Source organism: Onychomys torridus, chromosome 7 (genome assembly GCF_903995425.1).
Source record: "Onychomys torridus chromosome 7, mOncTor1.1, whole genome shotgun sequence".
Taxonomy (NCBI): domain Eukaryota; kingdom Metazoa; phylum Chordata; class Mammalia; order Rodentia; family Cricetidae; genus Onychomys; species Onychomys torridus.
Window position 1 is genome coordinate 17,347,423 of NC_050449.1, and position 14,883 is coordinate 17,362,305.

At 41.6% G+C, this 14,883-nt stretch overlaps 1 protein-coding gene across 5 annotated transcripts in view; it reads right to left on the bottom strand.

The window, feature by feature from the left end:
* Anln (anillin actin binding protein) overlaps positions 1–14,883 on the bottom strand; it is a 63,904-nt gene that overhangs the window by 21,238 nt on the left and 27,783 nt on the right. For 4 of the 5 annotated variants that reach the window (XM_036192135.1, XM_036192138.1, XM_036192139.1 and 1 more), the window contains 10 exons: positions 10,969–11,079; positions 9,785–10,020; positions 8,086–8,231; positions 7,601–7,748; positions 5,265–5,400; positions 4,781–4,963; positions 3,698–3,824; positions 1,543–1,591; positions 1,393–1,449; positions 235–273 (listed from right to left, as the gene is read on the bottom strand). In XM_036192135.1, coding sequence (XP_036048028.1) covers positions 235–273; positions 1,393–1,449; positions 1,543–1,591; positions 3,698–3,824; positions 4,781–4,963; positions 5,265–5,400; positions 7,601–7,748; positions 8,086–8,231; positions 9,785–10,020; positions 10,969–11,079 — 1,232 coding nt within the window. The remainder of the gene's footprint in view (positions 1–234; positions 274–1,392; positions 1,450–1,542; positions 1,592–3,697; positions 3,825–4,780; positions 4,964–5,264; positions 5,401–7,600; positions 7,749–8,085; positions 8,232–9,784; positions 10,021–10,968; positions 11,080–14,883) is intronic. The other variant, XM_036192136.1, reaches the window with a different exon arrangement.

The following is a 14,883-nucleotide window of genomic DNA, read 5'->3' on the forward strand; positions in this document are numbered from 1 at the left end:
ATGTTCCTTACATTAAATATCAATAATTAACATATCTTCATTTATTTTGAGAAAGTCTTACTACGTAGTCCAGACTAGACTTCAGCTTGTAACCCCTGCTTCTGCCTCTCAAGTACGGGGTCCATTAGTGATTTTAAAGACTTCTACAGCATTAAAAGCTGGTAGTCAATCTGTAGTTTTAATAAAAATGTAGATCTATCAAGAGGATTTGATTTTTAGAAAAATTCTACTTACTGAAGTTATAGATGTGAGGAGTCTCTTTGGAGTAATAGCCTGGAAAAAGAGAGAGCTTAGTATATTTTCTATTAAATATTGCAATTCAGAGCTTAAGGTTTTAAACTTTTTTTTTTTCTTTTTCCGGAGCTGAGGATCAAACCCAGGGCCTTGCGCTTGCCTACTAGGCAAGCGCTCTACCACTGAGCTAAATCCCCGCAATTCAGAGCTTAAAACTAATGTTCTTACATAGGAAATAACTGTTGAATATAAACAGACCATACTTAATTCCTTTAATGAGACTTTGCAAAGTCTCCTCTTTGAAAGTAGAGCCAAAATACTTTGTTTTTTCAGTTTTCTCACTTTCCACCCAATAAAAAAGTTAGATTAAAGAAAGATTTAAAAACCGAGGACAGAAAAAAACTTCTATTTTTTTTTGGGGGGGGGGGGTGTTTGAGACAAGGTTTTTCTGTGTAGCCCTGGCTGTCCTGGAACTCACTCTGTAGACCAGGCTGGCCTCGAACTCAGAGATCCGCCTGGCTCTGCCTCCTGAGTGCTGGGATTAAACTCATGTGCCACCACCGCCCAGCCAGAAAAAAAATTCTAATGCTTTAGGAAGCAAACGAAAGAGCAAAGACTAGAAAGGTGGGAACCAAGACCCTAGTAAGTCATATTTCTCAGCAAGCTCAGTGTTTATCACGATCACTTATATACATTTACACTCTACAGTCATACTTACTTAATGCAGTCAATAGAAATGTGGGGCCTATTTAAAAAAATAAAAAACCCTTAAATCACTGAAACTTGTAACTAAAACTAAACTGGTGGTGGTGGTTTGAATGGGTGTGCTTGGTCACTAATCAGAGGCGTGGTGGCCTTGTTGGGGTCGGTGTGCCCCTGCTGAAGGAAGTGTGTCACTAGGGTGGGCTTTGGTTTCAGAAGCTCAAGCCAGATCTAGTGTCTGTCTCTTCCTGCTGTCTGCTGATCCAGATGTAGAACTCTCAGCTACCTCTCTGGCACATCTGCCTGCCATGTTTCCCCCAGGACAATAATTCCATTCAGTGTAAACCTCTGAAGGGAAGGCAGCCCCAATGAGATGCTTTCCTTAGAGGCGCCATGGTCACTTACTGACTGACAGGACACTCTCCAGCAGTGCCCTCACTAGGTTGCAGCTCTCACCTTGGACTTCGAGGCTTTCTTCTTCTTATCAAGACCTGATGAATCTTTCTTTTGTACCTACACACAAATCCAAAATATAACTGCTTTAAAACCTAATATTATTAAGGAAATATATTATTGTTCATTTCAGAAAGCTTTTTAACTACTTACCAAGCTGTAAACTTCAACATTTATTTCAAAGTCATTGGAAACATCATTCCTGAAAAAAGAGTATTAAAAAAACTGTAATAAAAACCTAGTTATGCCTTTAAAAATAATGTACAAACACTGTTACAACAAAGACTCCATTGTATTTTTAAGAAATACAATAAACTATTAAGAGTAATAAAAAATGGTAAAAATGCATTTTCTCTTAAGACATACTTCAGTAATATTTGTACTATAAAAACCAGGGTCTTTAGTAATACTGCAGGAAGGCAGTGAGGAACAGTGCTTGCCACCAAGCCTGAGGAACCACTGCAGCTCTAGCCCAAGGCTCCAACAGCTGTCCTCCTGCCTCCTTACCCATGCGCTGCTGCACGCAGGCATTTTACAAGTTTATAGAGTAAATATTAAGAGTATTAATACAAGCAGAAATATTTTTCAAATTAGATTTTGGTTGCAGTTTGAAAATACCTCTTTGGCCAGGTGGTGGTGGCGCACACCTTTAATCCCAGCACTCGGGAGGCAGAGGCAGGCAGATCTCTGAGTCTGAAGCCAGCCTGGTCTACAGAACAAGTTCTGTGGTAGCCAGGGCTACAAGGAGAAACCCTGTCTCAAAAACCCAAAAATTAAAAAGTAAATATTATTTTGTGATTTAAAGCATCTATAAAAATAAGGGTGCAAAACACTGGAGCACCACACACACTGCACATCTATAGTCCAAAAGCACCAACGCCACAGAAAATAAGTCAGACAGAAGAGCTAAATGGAACAACTGAAAGCTGGATCACTGCTCATATTTACAGAATAAATAGGGGCCCAGAAGATGGCTCAGAAGCTAAAGGGGCTTGCTGCCCAAGCCTAGCAACCTAAGTTCAATACCCAGAGCTCACATAAAGGCAGGAGAGAACAGATTCTACAATTATCCTGTAACTTCTACACATGAGCTGTTGACCACAAACGCATGCACACATCATACAAGTATGTAGGCACACACTGATAATCACAAAGAAATGTCTAAAGACTCTATTATTTTTATACGTGTGGGTGTCTTGCCTCCATGCATGTCTGTGTACCACATGTATGCAGTGGCCGCGAAGCTAGAAGAGAGCACTGGATCCTTGGGAACTAGAGCTACAGATTGGTGTGAGCAGCACAAGCTCAGATAGTGGGAACTGAACTCAGGACCTCTGGAGGAACAGCCTGTGCTCTTAACCACTGAGCCATCTCTCCAGCACCTCATAAATAGAAGGAGGAGGAGGAGGAGGAAAAAGAAGAAGATCTGGGGAAGGTGCTCACAAGGGCCTGTCTTTTCCTGAGGAGACTGCCAGCTGAAGGTTCCGAGGGTGGGGATGGGAGAGGACACGAGACATTTCTTGGAGTGGGCCAATCACTGGTAAGTTGCCCACGCTACTGTAAGTAACCCCTTACCCATGGTCCTGTAAGCAGCCCTAACTTAGACTCATTAGCTCACCAAATAATAATAACTTTAATAAGTAAGACAGACAAATTAAGGGATAGGTTGCAGCATATTGGTAGGGCACTTGCCTAGTACCCAAGGCTCGAGGCTTGATTTCCAGCATTACCAAAAAGAAAAACCACCAAAGGATTGAAAGCAGCTGGGAAGTCGTCAAGGAGAACAAAGGGGTCAGCAGGAGTGAAGTGGGAGAGAGGGTAGTGAGGAGTTAATAGAACCAAAATATATTATACGCAGGCATGAAAATGTCATGCCATTATGTTTAAGATATGCTAATAAAAATATTACATTAATTACAATAAGTTAGTAAACAAATGTAAATGCATTTTAAATACTATCAAAGTTTGGGACCAGGTGGTGGCAGCACACACCTTTAACCCCAGCACTCAGGAGGCAGAGGCAGCTAAAATCTCTTTGAGTTTGAGGCCAGCCTAGTCTACAGAGTGAGTTCCAGGACAGCCAGGGCTACAGAGAGAAACACTGCTCGGAAAACCAAAAAAAAAAAAAAAAAAAAGTTTGAGATGTAGTTTGCTGATAGAATGCATATTTAGCATGCACAAAGCTCTGAGTTCCATCCCATAAACTACAACAGATAAAAAAGATATAAATATCACTCAAATGCCAAGACTGTCTTAACTCTATTAAAAGAAAAACATGTCTGAACCATGAGATGCTCAATTTACTTACAGAGTAAATGTAGTGGTAAATGTCAGAGCGTCACCACTAAGAGAGTTTGAAGTACTTGCTAATGGTGTGGCGACCATATGTTCAGCTCCAGCTTTTAGAATAATTAGGTAGTAGTAACTTGATGCATCTGTAATAAGTAAATAACCACATTGCAAAATTAGCAAAAGAACAACAAACTCAGCTAGACAGCATGCTGGAAGGCCAGAAGTCATATTGCACCTGAGCCACATCAAATTTTTATTTACAATTTCTAAGATTAAATTTCCCAAAACAAAAAGCTAAGAAAGACACAACCTGATACCTCCAGTCTGGAAATAAGTATCAAGTCTCCTAATTACATAAAGCAAAATAGCTTCATTCTACAATCCTCACTTTCTGCCATAATCCATTAGGCATTAGGAGGTTAGCACACACCTCTGAAGGGTGCCTCCGCCTGCCTCTGCCTCCTGAGTACTGGGATTAAAAGCGAGTGCCACCACTGCCCAGACTTAAAATAATCCTTATTCAACATTTCACACAGAGTTTCCTAGAAATCACCCTGCAGTTTTCAGATCCTACTGCCATAGTCCTCTTCACCCATTGGACTCCCATTTTAAGAGGTCACTGTGGTTATCCAATCCAGAAAAGAAAAGGAAATAAAAGTTCAATACAAGTATACTCGCTGAGTAATTATCACTCACACAACCAATAATTCAAAATTTCCAGAAGGAACTTCAAAAATGGGGTGAATTTTAAGAAGAATAAAGTAAAATAAATTCTTTTACGTGACCTGGCACATAACCAAACTAATTAATGAAAGGCAAATGATATATCCTGTCAAGATAACCTAGGAAAATGTTTTCTGTCATAATTCTGTTTAGCCTTACTGTGAGACAGAGTGATTGATGTACGTGCTTGCATGGGTTGGCAAACCTATTATATAAATGTCCCCAATTGTTCAATTATGAGGAATTGCCTTCCACTACGAGGAATGACATTATAAGATGGAAGCTTTGTAGCATAATGCATACTCTACTTTTATCTTTCTCAAACAAATCCAGTCCAGGTGGACCTCACAATTTTCCATGTAATCCAGCCTCATACCTGGTTTCTGAGCGGTGCTGCAGACAAAATCTGCCTTCAGAGGCAAGCAGATTTCTGACAAAGTGACAGACCCTTTGGATGGAACAAATTCACTCTGAGACAGGCCACCAGCCTTGTTCCTCCTCTGAGGCCCCTCGTTCTTCAGCTTGTTCAGCTCATCAATCAGAAGTGCTCTCTTCTCAGCTATGTAAAAATAGGCAAGTAATATTCCAGACATTAAACTGAGACTGGCCCTGACTGAGACAAACCCTGAAAGCACACTGGAAAGAGAACTGAACGAGAACACAGGCGAGGTCAGTGGTTGTCTCTTTGGTGGAACTGTTTGGATAAAATGTCATTGGCTAGTACATCCCCAACTCCTTATACTGCTTCAGCTTTATTCGGGTTTTTATGAGGTGTCACTTTCCCACCTCAACATGAGACACACAGGAGTGTGCACATGCAGTTCATTTAGGACACTGTATTCCAGGGACATCACACATACTTGCAATCAGAAGAAGTCTTTCTGCTTCAGCCTCTTCCAGGGACCCTTTCCCATGCTCTTCATCAACACAACAGTTCAGAGCCTGGCTGGCCTGGTAGATCACTGTCTGCTGCAAATTTATGTCATTATTGAGCTCCTGGTGAGACCACAGGAAAAATTAATTCTAATTAATCTGACTGCATAATTTCTAAATTTTTTTAGAAAGTAAAGTCCAAATGTTAGTTTTACTGCACAAGTTTATAGATTGCAGATTCTTTAACTTTAGCTTAACTGTGAGCATCACAAAAAATGTAACAACAAACATTAACTCAAAGTTAAATTATGTGATGAATCCAAGATGCTTCTGGCAGCACTTATCCATGCACACCTTCACTCTGGCCATACTTCTGAAAACACAGTGCATATCACACCATGTTAACACCAATGAATACAGCTTTAATGTGACATTACTGTACTGAAGGAGGCATGGAGGCCTTTGTGCTCAGATGTTCACTAGGGGAACCTGGAGTGTTAAGTACACAGGGTTATCCCATCACAGGAAGGGATGAAAAACCTCCTTATCTATCCAGAAGGCTGGAGCAGACACTCTTTCTAGCCTGGTGACCTTTGTGCTATCTGTTGTGGCAAGAGACCTTTTCCGGCATTGGGTCCTCCCCAGACTGCTTTAAAAAAAAAAAAAAAAAAAAAAGATTTATTTATTTATTATGTATACAGTGTTGTGCATGTACACCTGTAGACCAGAAGAGGGCACCAGATCTCATTACAGATGGTTGTGAGGCACCATGTGGGTGCTGGGAATTGAACTCAGGACCTCTGGAAGAGCAGTCGGTGCTCCTAACCTCTGAGCCATCTCTCCTGCCCCAGACCCCTTTTTTTTAAGATTTACTTATTTATTATGTATAGTGTTCTGTCTGCATGTATGCCTACTCGCCAGAAGAGGGCGCCAGATCTCATTACAGATGGCTGTGAGCCACCAAGTGGTTGCTAGGAATTGAACTCGGGACCCCTGAAAGAACAGCCAGTGCCCTTATTTGTTTTTCTCAGTTGGTCTATAGAACCTACCTTTTTGGACTTTACAAATAGTTTTGATGTAGTCACATCTGATCTATATCTAGCTTACTTTGTTTTCAAGGAGATTTATGTATGCTTTGTTGTGCATGCAAGCTTGAGTTAATCATGACCAACATAAGTTTTCACCAAATTGTGCTATGCTTAAATATGCCTAAAACAAACCACACGGTGTCAAATTCCAGAAGTTAGAACCAACACTGGCTACTGAGTCCTGATGAACCAATACGCCTTCTTGCCTTCCACAACTCATAACTGCTGGCTGAGAAGATCATACTATATGCTATGAAATGAGATTGTATTATATGTGCAGAGTTTCCTGCTCCCATAAAACATACCAGTCAGGTGGGTGTGGTGGCCCACGCTTTTAATACCAGCACTCACGAGGCAAAGGCAGGTGAATCTCTCTGAGTTTGAGGTTCAAGGCCAGCCTGGTCTACAAAGAAAGCTCCAGGACCTCCAGAGCTACACAGAGAAACCGTGTCTTGAAAAACCACAAAACAAAACCAACCAAACAAAAGATTCATAACAGTCCTTTACTCTCAATACTCAAGAGGCTGAAACAGGCAGATCTCTGAGTTTGAGGACAGCCTGGTCTACAGAGCAAGCTCCAGGCCAGCTAAGGTTACATCAGGAGGCCCTATCTCAAAATAATAAATATAGCATAACGGTCTAACTAAGTAGAACAAACTTTTAATATTTTCCTGCCACTCTTCTCAAGTAGTTAGCAATAACTTTACATTATAGTGCATGTTTGGTTTTGCAAAGTGCTGCTGTGCTGACTGGAGCTCCATATAGTCATTCAGTGAGGGCTGGGGAAATGGGTCAGTTGGCAAAGTGTCTGCTGCACAAGCATGGGACCTGAGTCCTGATCCCCAGCATCCATACAGAAAGTGCCACCAAACGAACAAAACGGTTTCCTTTAGCACAAAGCCCGTTGAAGACCACAGTAAGTTTCACAATTTACCACCATCCAACTAATAGTTATAGTTATGTTTTGGGGAGCAGAGAGGTGCTGGGGCTTGAACCCAGGGCCTCACACACTCTGGACATTACTGTACTCCAGAGCTCCACATCCTACTCCAAAGTGATGACTTCACAGCAGTTCTCTAACAAGAGCGTGTTCCTGAACTTAAACTGAACCCGGGAGTAACTTAGCTCCCTTGTGTCAGATCCCACTCCAGTTACTCGGGGTGGAGATTAGTGGGGCCACAAGCTCACAATCTAGTTCAAGAAAGTCTAAATTCCCTTCCCATGCCAGAGCCTACCTGCATTTTTTGTTTGATATTAACTTGACAAGAAAAGACATTATTCTTTTCACCCAATTTTGAAGCAACATCTTCTTTTCGAACAATCACTTGCTTTATGGAAGGGCGCTCTGTTTCTTTGAATCTTTGAGACCTGTAAGCATCAATGCTTTGGGGGAAAAAGAGTTACTGTTGGAAATCCACTGAACAATAATAGTCTTTATCGAGCATGTCAACAGAAACCTGATCTCACACTTAAGCATCAGCACATTTCCCCCAAATGGAAACGTCATCTGGTGAAAGGAAACTGACAGAAGTTATTCCAGGCTGGGGCTGCCCTTCAGTGGGCAGCTCAGGCTTAGCACTCCTGAGGTCCTGAGTTCAATCCCCAGGTCACAGACAGTTACCCAGGCTTATATGGCTTTGTGAACGAGCACTAAGCTGTAACACTCCTCATGTCAACCTAAGCTAACACAGTGGAGGGGACCCTTCCCCACACACCTTACCTATAGAGAAGATCACGGTCTTCAGAACCGATGCTGTCCCCAGACTCAGCTCGAGGAACACGGGGTCTCTGGAATTTTCCTGGTTTGGGACTTGCAGCACTTGGGCTTATGTCTCTCAACTCCAATTTGGGTGAAGAAATTACATTCTGCAGAAAAGTAAACAAGTAAGTGAGACATTAGACTTTCAACTTTGTTTTTAGGTGTTTTGTTTTTAAGAGAAGTGGTCTTCATTATGTAGTCCAGGCTAGCCTCCAACTCTTGATCTTCTTGCCACAACCTCCTGAAACCTGGGGTTATAGACATGTATCACCACACCCAGGGGTGATACATGCCAGATGCTATGGAGGCACAACACTGATCCTAAATGATACTTCATTTAATTCTGAGAATGTAATTTTTTTCTGCTATTAGGAAATACATATCCAACACATCTACTGATTTATTATAAAATAACAAAATAGATTAAGCCTCTACAAAGTAAATGGATAAAAAACACAAATCAGCAAACCTACGAGATGCACTGCCAGTACCAGTCCATGAAGAGGCCCAGTTCTTCACCAAACATCACAGAACCAAACTTCAAAAGCTCAACTAGGGGCTGGAGAGATGACTTGGTGGTTAAGAGCACTGGCTGATTTTCTAGAGGACCAGGGTTCAATTCCCAGCACTCACATGTGGCTCGAAACTATCTTAAATACAGTCCCAGAAGATCCGACTCTTTCTGTGGCTTCTACAGGCACAGCACACACATGATGCATACATAGATAAGCACTCAGGCAAAACACCACACATGAAATAAAAATGAAGGGGAAAAGTTCTTTACATTTGAACTAACTGAGCCATGAAGTTTTGCCTCATGCGCCACATTCGCCTGACTTATAGTCAGCCAACTACCACTTATTCTACATCTCAACAACACTTGTTATAGGAAAAATGCTTTCACAACCAGCAGGATCCAGAAAATGCTTTTCAAAAGTCTGTTGACTCCTAAAGCACAGACTTTACTACACGATTAAATACACTTACTTCTCATAGGCAAAAATGTGCTAATTATAATAGTTCCTATACTGGCTGATAAAGATGTACTTGAGCCTGTTAGAAAGACTTAAAATTCATGGTCAGAAACTACAACTCTTCTTACACCAGCCTAATACACAAGGGCAGCTTTGGGCTACATGAGACCCTGTCTCAAAATAGAAAGAAAGAAAGAAAGAAAATAAAAAACCAAAACAAAACAAATCAACAAAGCCTTTAAATAAAAGTACTTCTAACTGAGCTCATCTCCAGAGCTACAGTTACTAAGTTTAGGATGATGGCAAATAGAGGTTAGGCCTCAGTGAACGCTGCTTGTATTTCCTGTCCTAAATATAATTATGACTGAAAGATTCCATCAGCCCTAGAATGTAGGTACTGTTGCTGACCTTTTTTAACAGCTGAGAGAACCATGTCATAGAGAAGCTACCACAATTACAAAACACTACAACCAGAATTTGAGCCCAATGTCATGCGTGTTAAAATGTCAATGTTACCCGAGGTCACAGAAATCACTAGAGTTGACTAGGGGTACTGAGAGAATTCTATCAGGTTCACACAACCCCACTGTCTAGAGAGTGAAAGTCAGTTACCAGAAGTGGAGGAGGTGTGCATTATCGTTCAGTTTACTTTGCTGTGAGCCTGTGCACATGTAGTCTTTTCTTACCTCCAGACTTACCACCCCAACTGTCTGGGCTAACGGAGCCAGTAAAGACATTGAAGAGATGTTCAGTGCATCCTCCTGCTCCTCACTGCTCTCTGCTCCCACTTGCTCCATCTCCTCTTGGTTCCTTTCCACATCCAGTTCCCCTTCCTCTAAGACGTCACTAAAGATGTCATTAATGACTTTGGAGCTATTGATAGCATCATCATCCACACTCATCGCAGCTTCACGTACCACTTCTGAAAAACATTTCAATGGGTAGACACTAAACCAGCGTGGCAGAGGAGGCTGAGTTTTCACGCTTATCCAAATAACAGAGAGTTTCCCTTAAAAAAAAAAATCACTTTCTAACAACAAGGAGAGAGGACAACTTCCAATACATATAAAATCAAGATAAAGCTGGACTCTCATATAAGTATTCTGAAAGTTCCAAAATATTTTCTAAGATATAAAGACTATACTTGCAAAAAAAAAAAACAAACCCTGAACTTAATGCTTTGGATTTAAGTGAAAGTATTAAGCAGGAACACAAGATTATGACTTTCAAAAAGTATCAAAGGCTGGAGAGATGGTTTGGTGTTTAAAGTCTACTATTCTTCTAAAGGACCCAAGTTCAGTTCTTAGCACCCACCATGGGCTGCTCACAACCATCTGTAACTCCAGCTCCAGGAGATACAACACTTTCCTTTGGCCTCTGAAGGCACCTACAGTCATATCAACACACTCCCACAAAGACACAGACACACATTATTTAAAAATAATAAATCTCAACGAGTGACGGTGGCATATGACTTTAGTCCCAAGAGACAGAGGCAGGTAAACCTCTGTGAGTTCGAGGCCACCTGGTCTAAAGAGCGAGTTCCAGGACAGCCAGGCTACATAGAGAAACCCTGTCCTGGAAAAAATAAATGAAATAAAAATAAATCTCAACAACAACTTTCAAATGAGTCTCTTCTATTGTTAGCTGTACTTTCACACAGGAGAATATTAACGCCATCTAGGGCAATTCCAGAGTAACCTAACAGTGACTGTTAGCAGCACACAGCTCAATGGAAGCTCCAGTACATCCCAGCCTGAAAATAAAAGGTATTGTAAAATGACAGGCCATTTAAAAACAGAGCATTCTTCTTACATTATTGTATTATAATGGATCCAGAGCTAACGAGAAATAAAGACTAGAAACCAACCAGTCTCCTGCTCAGCCTTCGGGTCTGACAAGACTTCTAAGGACGTTTCCTCTTCTAAAAACAATGTTATTTTCAAAGGGCTGGACTTTGTCATTTTGCTTTCAGTGGAACCTAAAAAAGTTTGAGAAAAACCAAATTAATGTGTGTGTGTGTGTGAACGGACAAGCACATGTGTGCCAGAAACAACCTGAAAATGTAAAATTAGGAAGTCATAAATCTTTATTAGCAAGCCATGCCTGTCCTTTTAAGTACTCAGATCTATACATGGAGAAATGCTACATCTGTCTCCTCTTCCTGTTTTTCTCTCCACCAAGAGGAAAAAGGACAGCAATAATACAAGTGACTCTTTATTCAGACTGCTCCATCATTAGTTTTTCATCTTTGTTTGTTTGTTTGTTTGTTTGTTTTCGAGACAGGGTTTCTCTGTAGCTTTGGAGCCTGTCCTGGACTAGCTCTATAGACCAGGCTGGTCTTGAACTCACAGAGATCCACCTGCCTCTGCCTCTGCCTCTGCCTCTCGAGTGCTGGGATTAAAGACGTGCGCTACCACCGCCCAGCTAGTTTTTCATCTTAAAAAAAAAAAAAAGGTGTCAACAAAATCATTCAAAACCTAGGTCCAGAAGGGCATTTCCTCAGACAATAGATGAACATCCTTAAATAACACTAACACACTCACTGGCAGAGAGTTCCTCTAAGACTGGAAACATTAGGCATGCCTGCTCTCCCTATGGACTTAATATACAGCATACTTAAGGTCTTATCAAAAGCACCTAGACAAATAAAAAGTTATAAAAAAGTCCAAATTAGAACAGAATTGCCACTATTTCTGCTCACAGATGGCATCATCTAATGTTGACAACCCAGAAGATGCTACCAAAAAATAAGAGAGCACACGACTTATTAGAACTAATACATTTAGTAAGTTCAGCAAAGTTAATAAAGGAGATAATATGAACACCTAAGTGTAGTGGCTCACACCTGAAATCCTAACACTTGTGTGGCTATAGCAGAATTGCAGCATATTCAAGGATAGCAAGGCCTACAGAACATAACACTGTCTGAAGATACTATAGTACACACACACAAACATACATCTACACAAGCAGTGGACAAGCTGAAAAGAATTCCCAGTGCTAATCTCTCTGGCAGTCAGGAAGCCAGATCATTCATCACCACTGCATAAATCTAGGTGTGACAGTGAGTGCGTGCACACCTGTGACCCCAGCACTTACTTGGGAAGTGGGGGCAGGAGGGTCTCAAGTTCAAGGGGATACTGGACTAGTTTGGGCTCGGTAAGAAAGTAATAAAAGAAGAAAATACTTAGGAATAAACCCAACCAAAGAGTCAAACAATCTGTATCTTAAAAAGAACCAAATTCTGATAAAAAGAAGTGAAGACACAAACAGGACAAGATTTGGTAAACCGTCAGCAGGACCAAATAATCTGCCCTCAATGTGATCTCTACAAAATCTTCTTTTCCAGGAGCAGAAAGGCATCTTCAAATTTATACACAATTTAAGGACTCCTGAAATATTCAAAACATTTCTGGAAGATTCATATTTCCTGCTAAAACTTATCACGCAGCTGGGCTCAACTCAACGGGACTTTCTCTGCCATGTGTAAGACCCTTGGTTTCAGCAACACGTAAAAGGAAGAAAAAAATCAGAAAGCTATAGTCGTCAATACAGAATGGTACTGGCGGACAGACGCAGGTCAGCGCAGTGTAACAGAGAGCCCAGAATAAACCTTTACATATTCGGTCAATGATATTCATTCAACAAGGGAACTAAGATGAGTCATGAGCAAGAGAAGCGTCAGCTAGATAAATGATACTAGTGAACCCGTTTGCAGAGCATTGAAGCTGGACTCTTATACAGTGAAGAATTAACTAAGAAGATTAAAGACTTAAGCCAGGCGGCAGTGCCTCGAGCCTTTAATCCCAGCACTCAGGAGGCAGAGGCAGGAGGATCTCTGTGAGTTCAAGGCCAGCCTGGTCTACAGAGTGAGTTCCAACACAGCCAGAACTGTTTCACAGAGAAACCTTGTCTTGAAAAACAAAAACAAAAATAACAACAACAACAACAAAATAGATTAAAGACTTAAAATATAAGATTTAAAACTATAAACCATATTTTAAAAAATAGGGGAAAGAGTTCATAATATTGAATTTTTCAGTAATTTCTTAAATTATTTAAAACAACAGAAGAGGCAACAGTGACAGACTGAAAGGCAACCTATGAAACAAGGTAAGACATTTATACATCATGTGCATGAGGAGGAGGAGGTTACTATCTAGAATCTATAGAGAACTACTACAACTCAACCAGAAGAAGCCGATGGCTGAAAAACGGAGGAAGCAGGCCTGCAGTGGGGTGGTGGCAGCCCAGTCAGCAGTGGAGTACCTGCCACATCAGCATGAACATGGGGACCTGAGTTTAATCCCACAACTCACACAAAAGTCAGGCATGGCAGTGTTCACTTTTAATCCCGCACCAGGGAGCTGAAGACAGGCAAGTCCCCGGGCTTATGATCAGCCACCCTCACCTAATCAGTGAACGTCAGGTCCCAGGGAAGAGAGAGACTGTTGCAAAGACATGTGGACAACCCCCAAGGAAAAATACCCCAAACCCATGTACACACACACACACACACTCTGGAAGAGGAATGGTGGACATGCTTGTGATCGCAGCACCTCGGTAGGGGCTGTGGCAGGATGAGAAGTTTGAAGGAGACTCCGGGCCATCCTAGCCTACCTAGCGGGGTCCCGACTTTTTTCCCCAGAAGAAACACAAACAACCACAAAGAACATGAAAAGTGTCCACCTTCCCCGTTGAGATGCACAAATAACACAATGGTACTTCACTTCTACTTATTAAGATAGTTACTACCCAAAACAAGAACATCATTATCAAAAACACTCAAAACAAAGTAACAGTGTTGGTAAATGACAGAAAAATTAGAATTGTGTGCACTGTCAGTGAGTACAGAGCAACTGCTACGACCTATGATGCGCAAGTCCACTTCCGGGCACTTCTCCAAAGACTGCACAGAGACATGGGCAGCTGGGCAGACAGGGAGAAGGCACTCCAAGTGCACACACTGAGAATGGGTAGCGGTGACACACGGTGGGATAGTGTTCAGCACTGGTGATAAATGCCACAGGGGCCTCCTTCACCCAGGGTTCTCACTCTCCACAGCTTCAGTTATCTGTTGTCAACCAAAAATGGAAATCCAGAAATATACACCAAGCTGTAACAATCCTGGTCCGTGTGGAAACACTGGAGGAAAACCTCGGTTCTTAGTTCAGGTGCTAGCCACACATTTACACTTCACCCACACAGCCTTGGACCACATCCCCTAAAGATAAAACAGACTGCTGTGTGTTTCTTCTCATGAGGTATTTAAAGAAGACACATTCACAGCTACGGTGTAAAATAGGAGAGTAAAGGAACGAGGAGAATTTTGTTTAACAAGTACAGTTTCAATTCTGCAGCTGACACAGGTCTGGAGATGGATAGCAAGTGAACACAGTTGACGTGACTGAAATGGGTACCTAAAAGCGATCAGGTGGGTAGAACTGGTTTCCTTATTGAATTTCAGGCTCAGTTTAGACCTCAGCAATCCCGCTCTCTTGGCCCATGGAGGACTGGTATTACAGACATGGGCCACCACGCCCAGCTAAAGCTGTTAAGTTTATGGGATTCTTTATATCACACATTATTAAAATACAGTTTTGCCAGGCATGGTGGCTCGTGCCTTTAATCCCAGCACTCAGTAGGCAGAGGCAGGCCAATCTCTGAGTTTGAGGCCAGCCTGGTCTACAGAGTTCCAGGACAGCAGGAGCTACATAGTGAGACCCTGTCAAAAGAAAGGAAGTAAGGAATGAAGGAAGGAAAAGAAAAGAAAAGAAAGCAA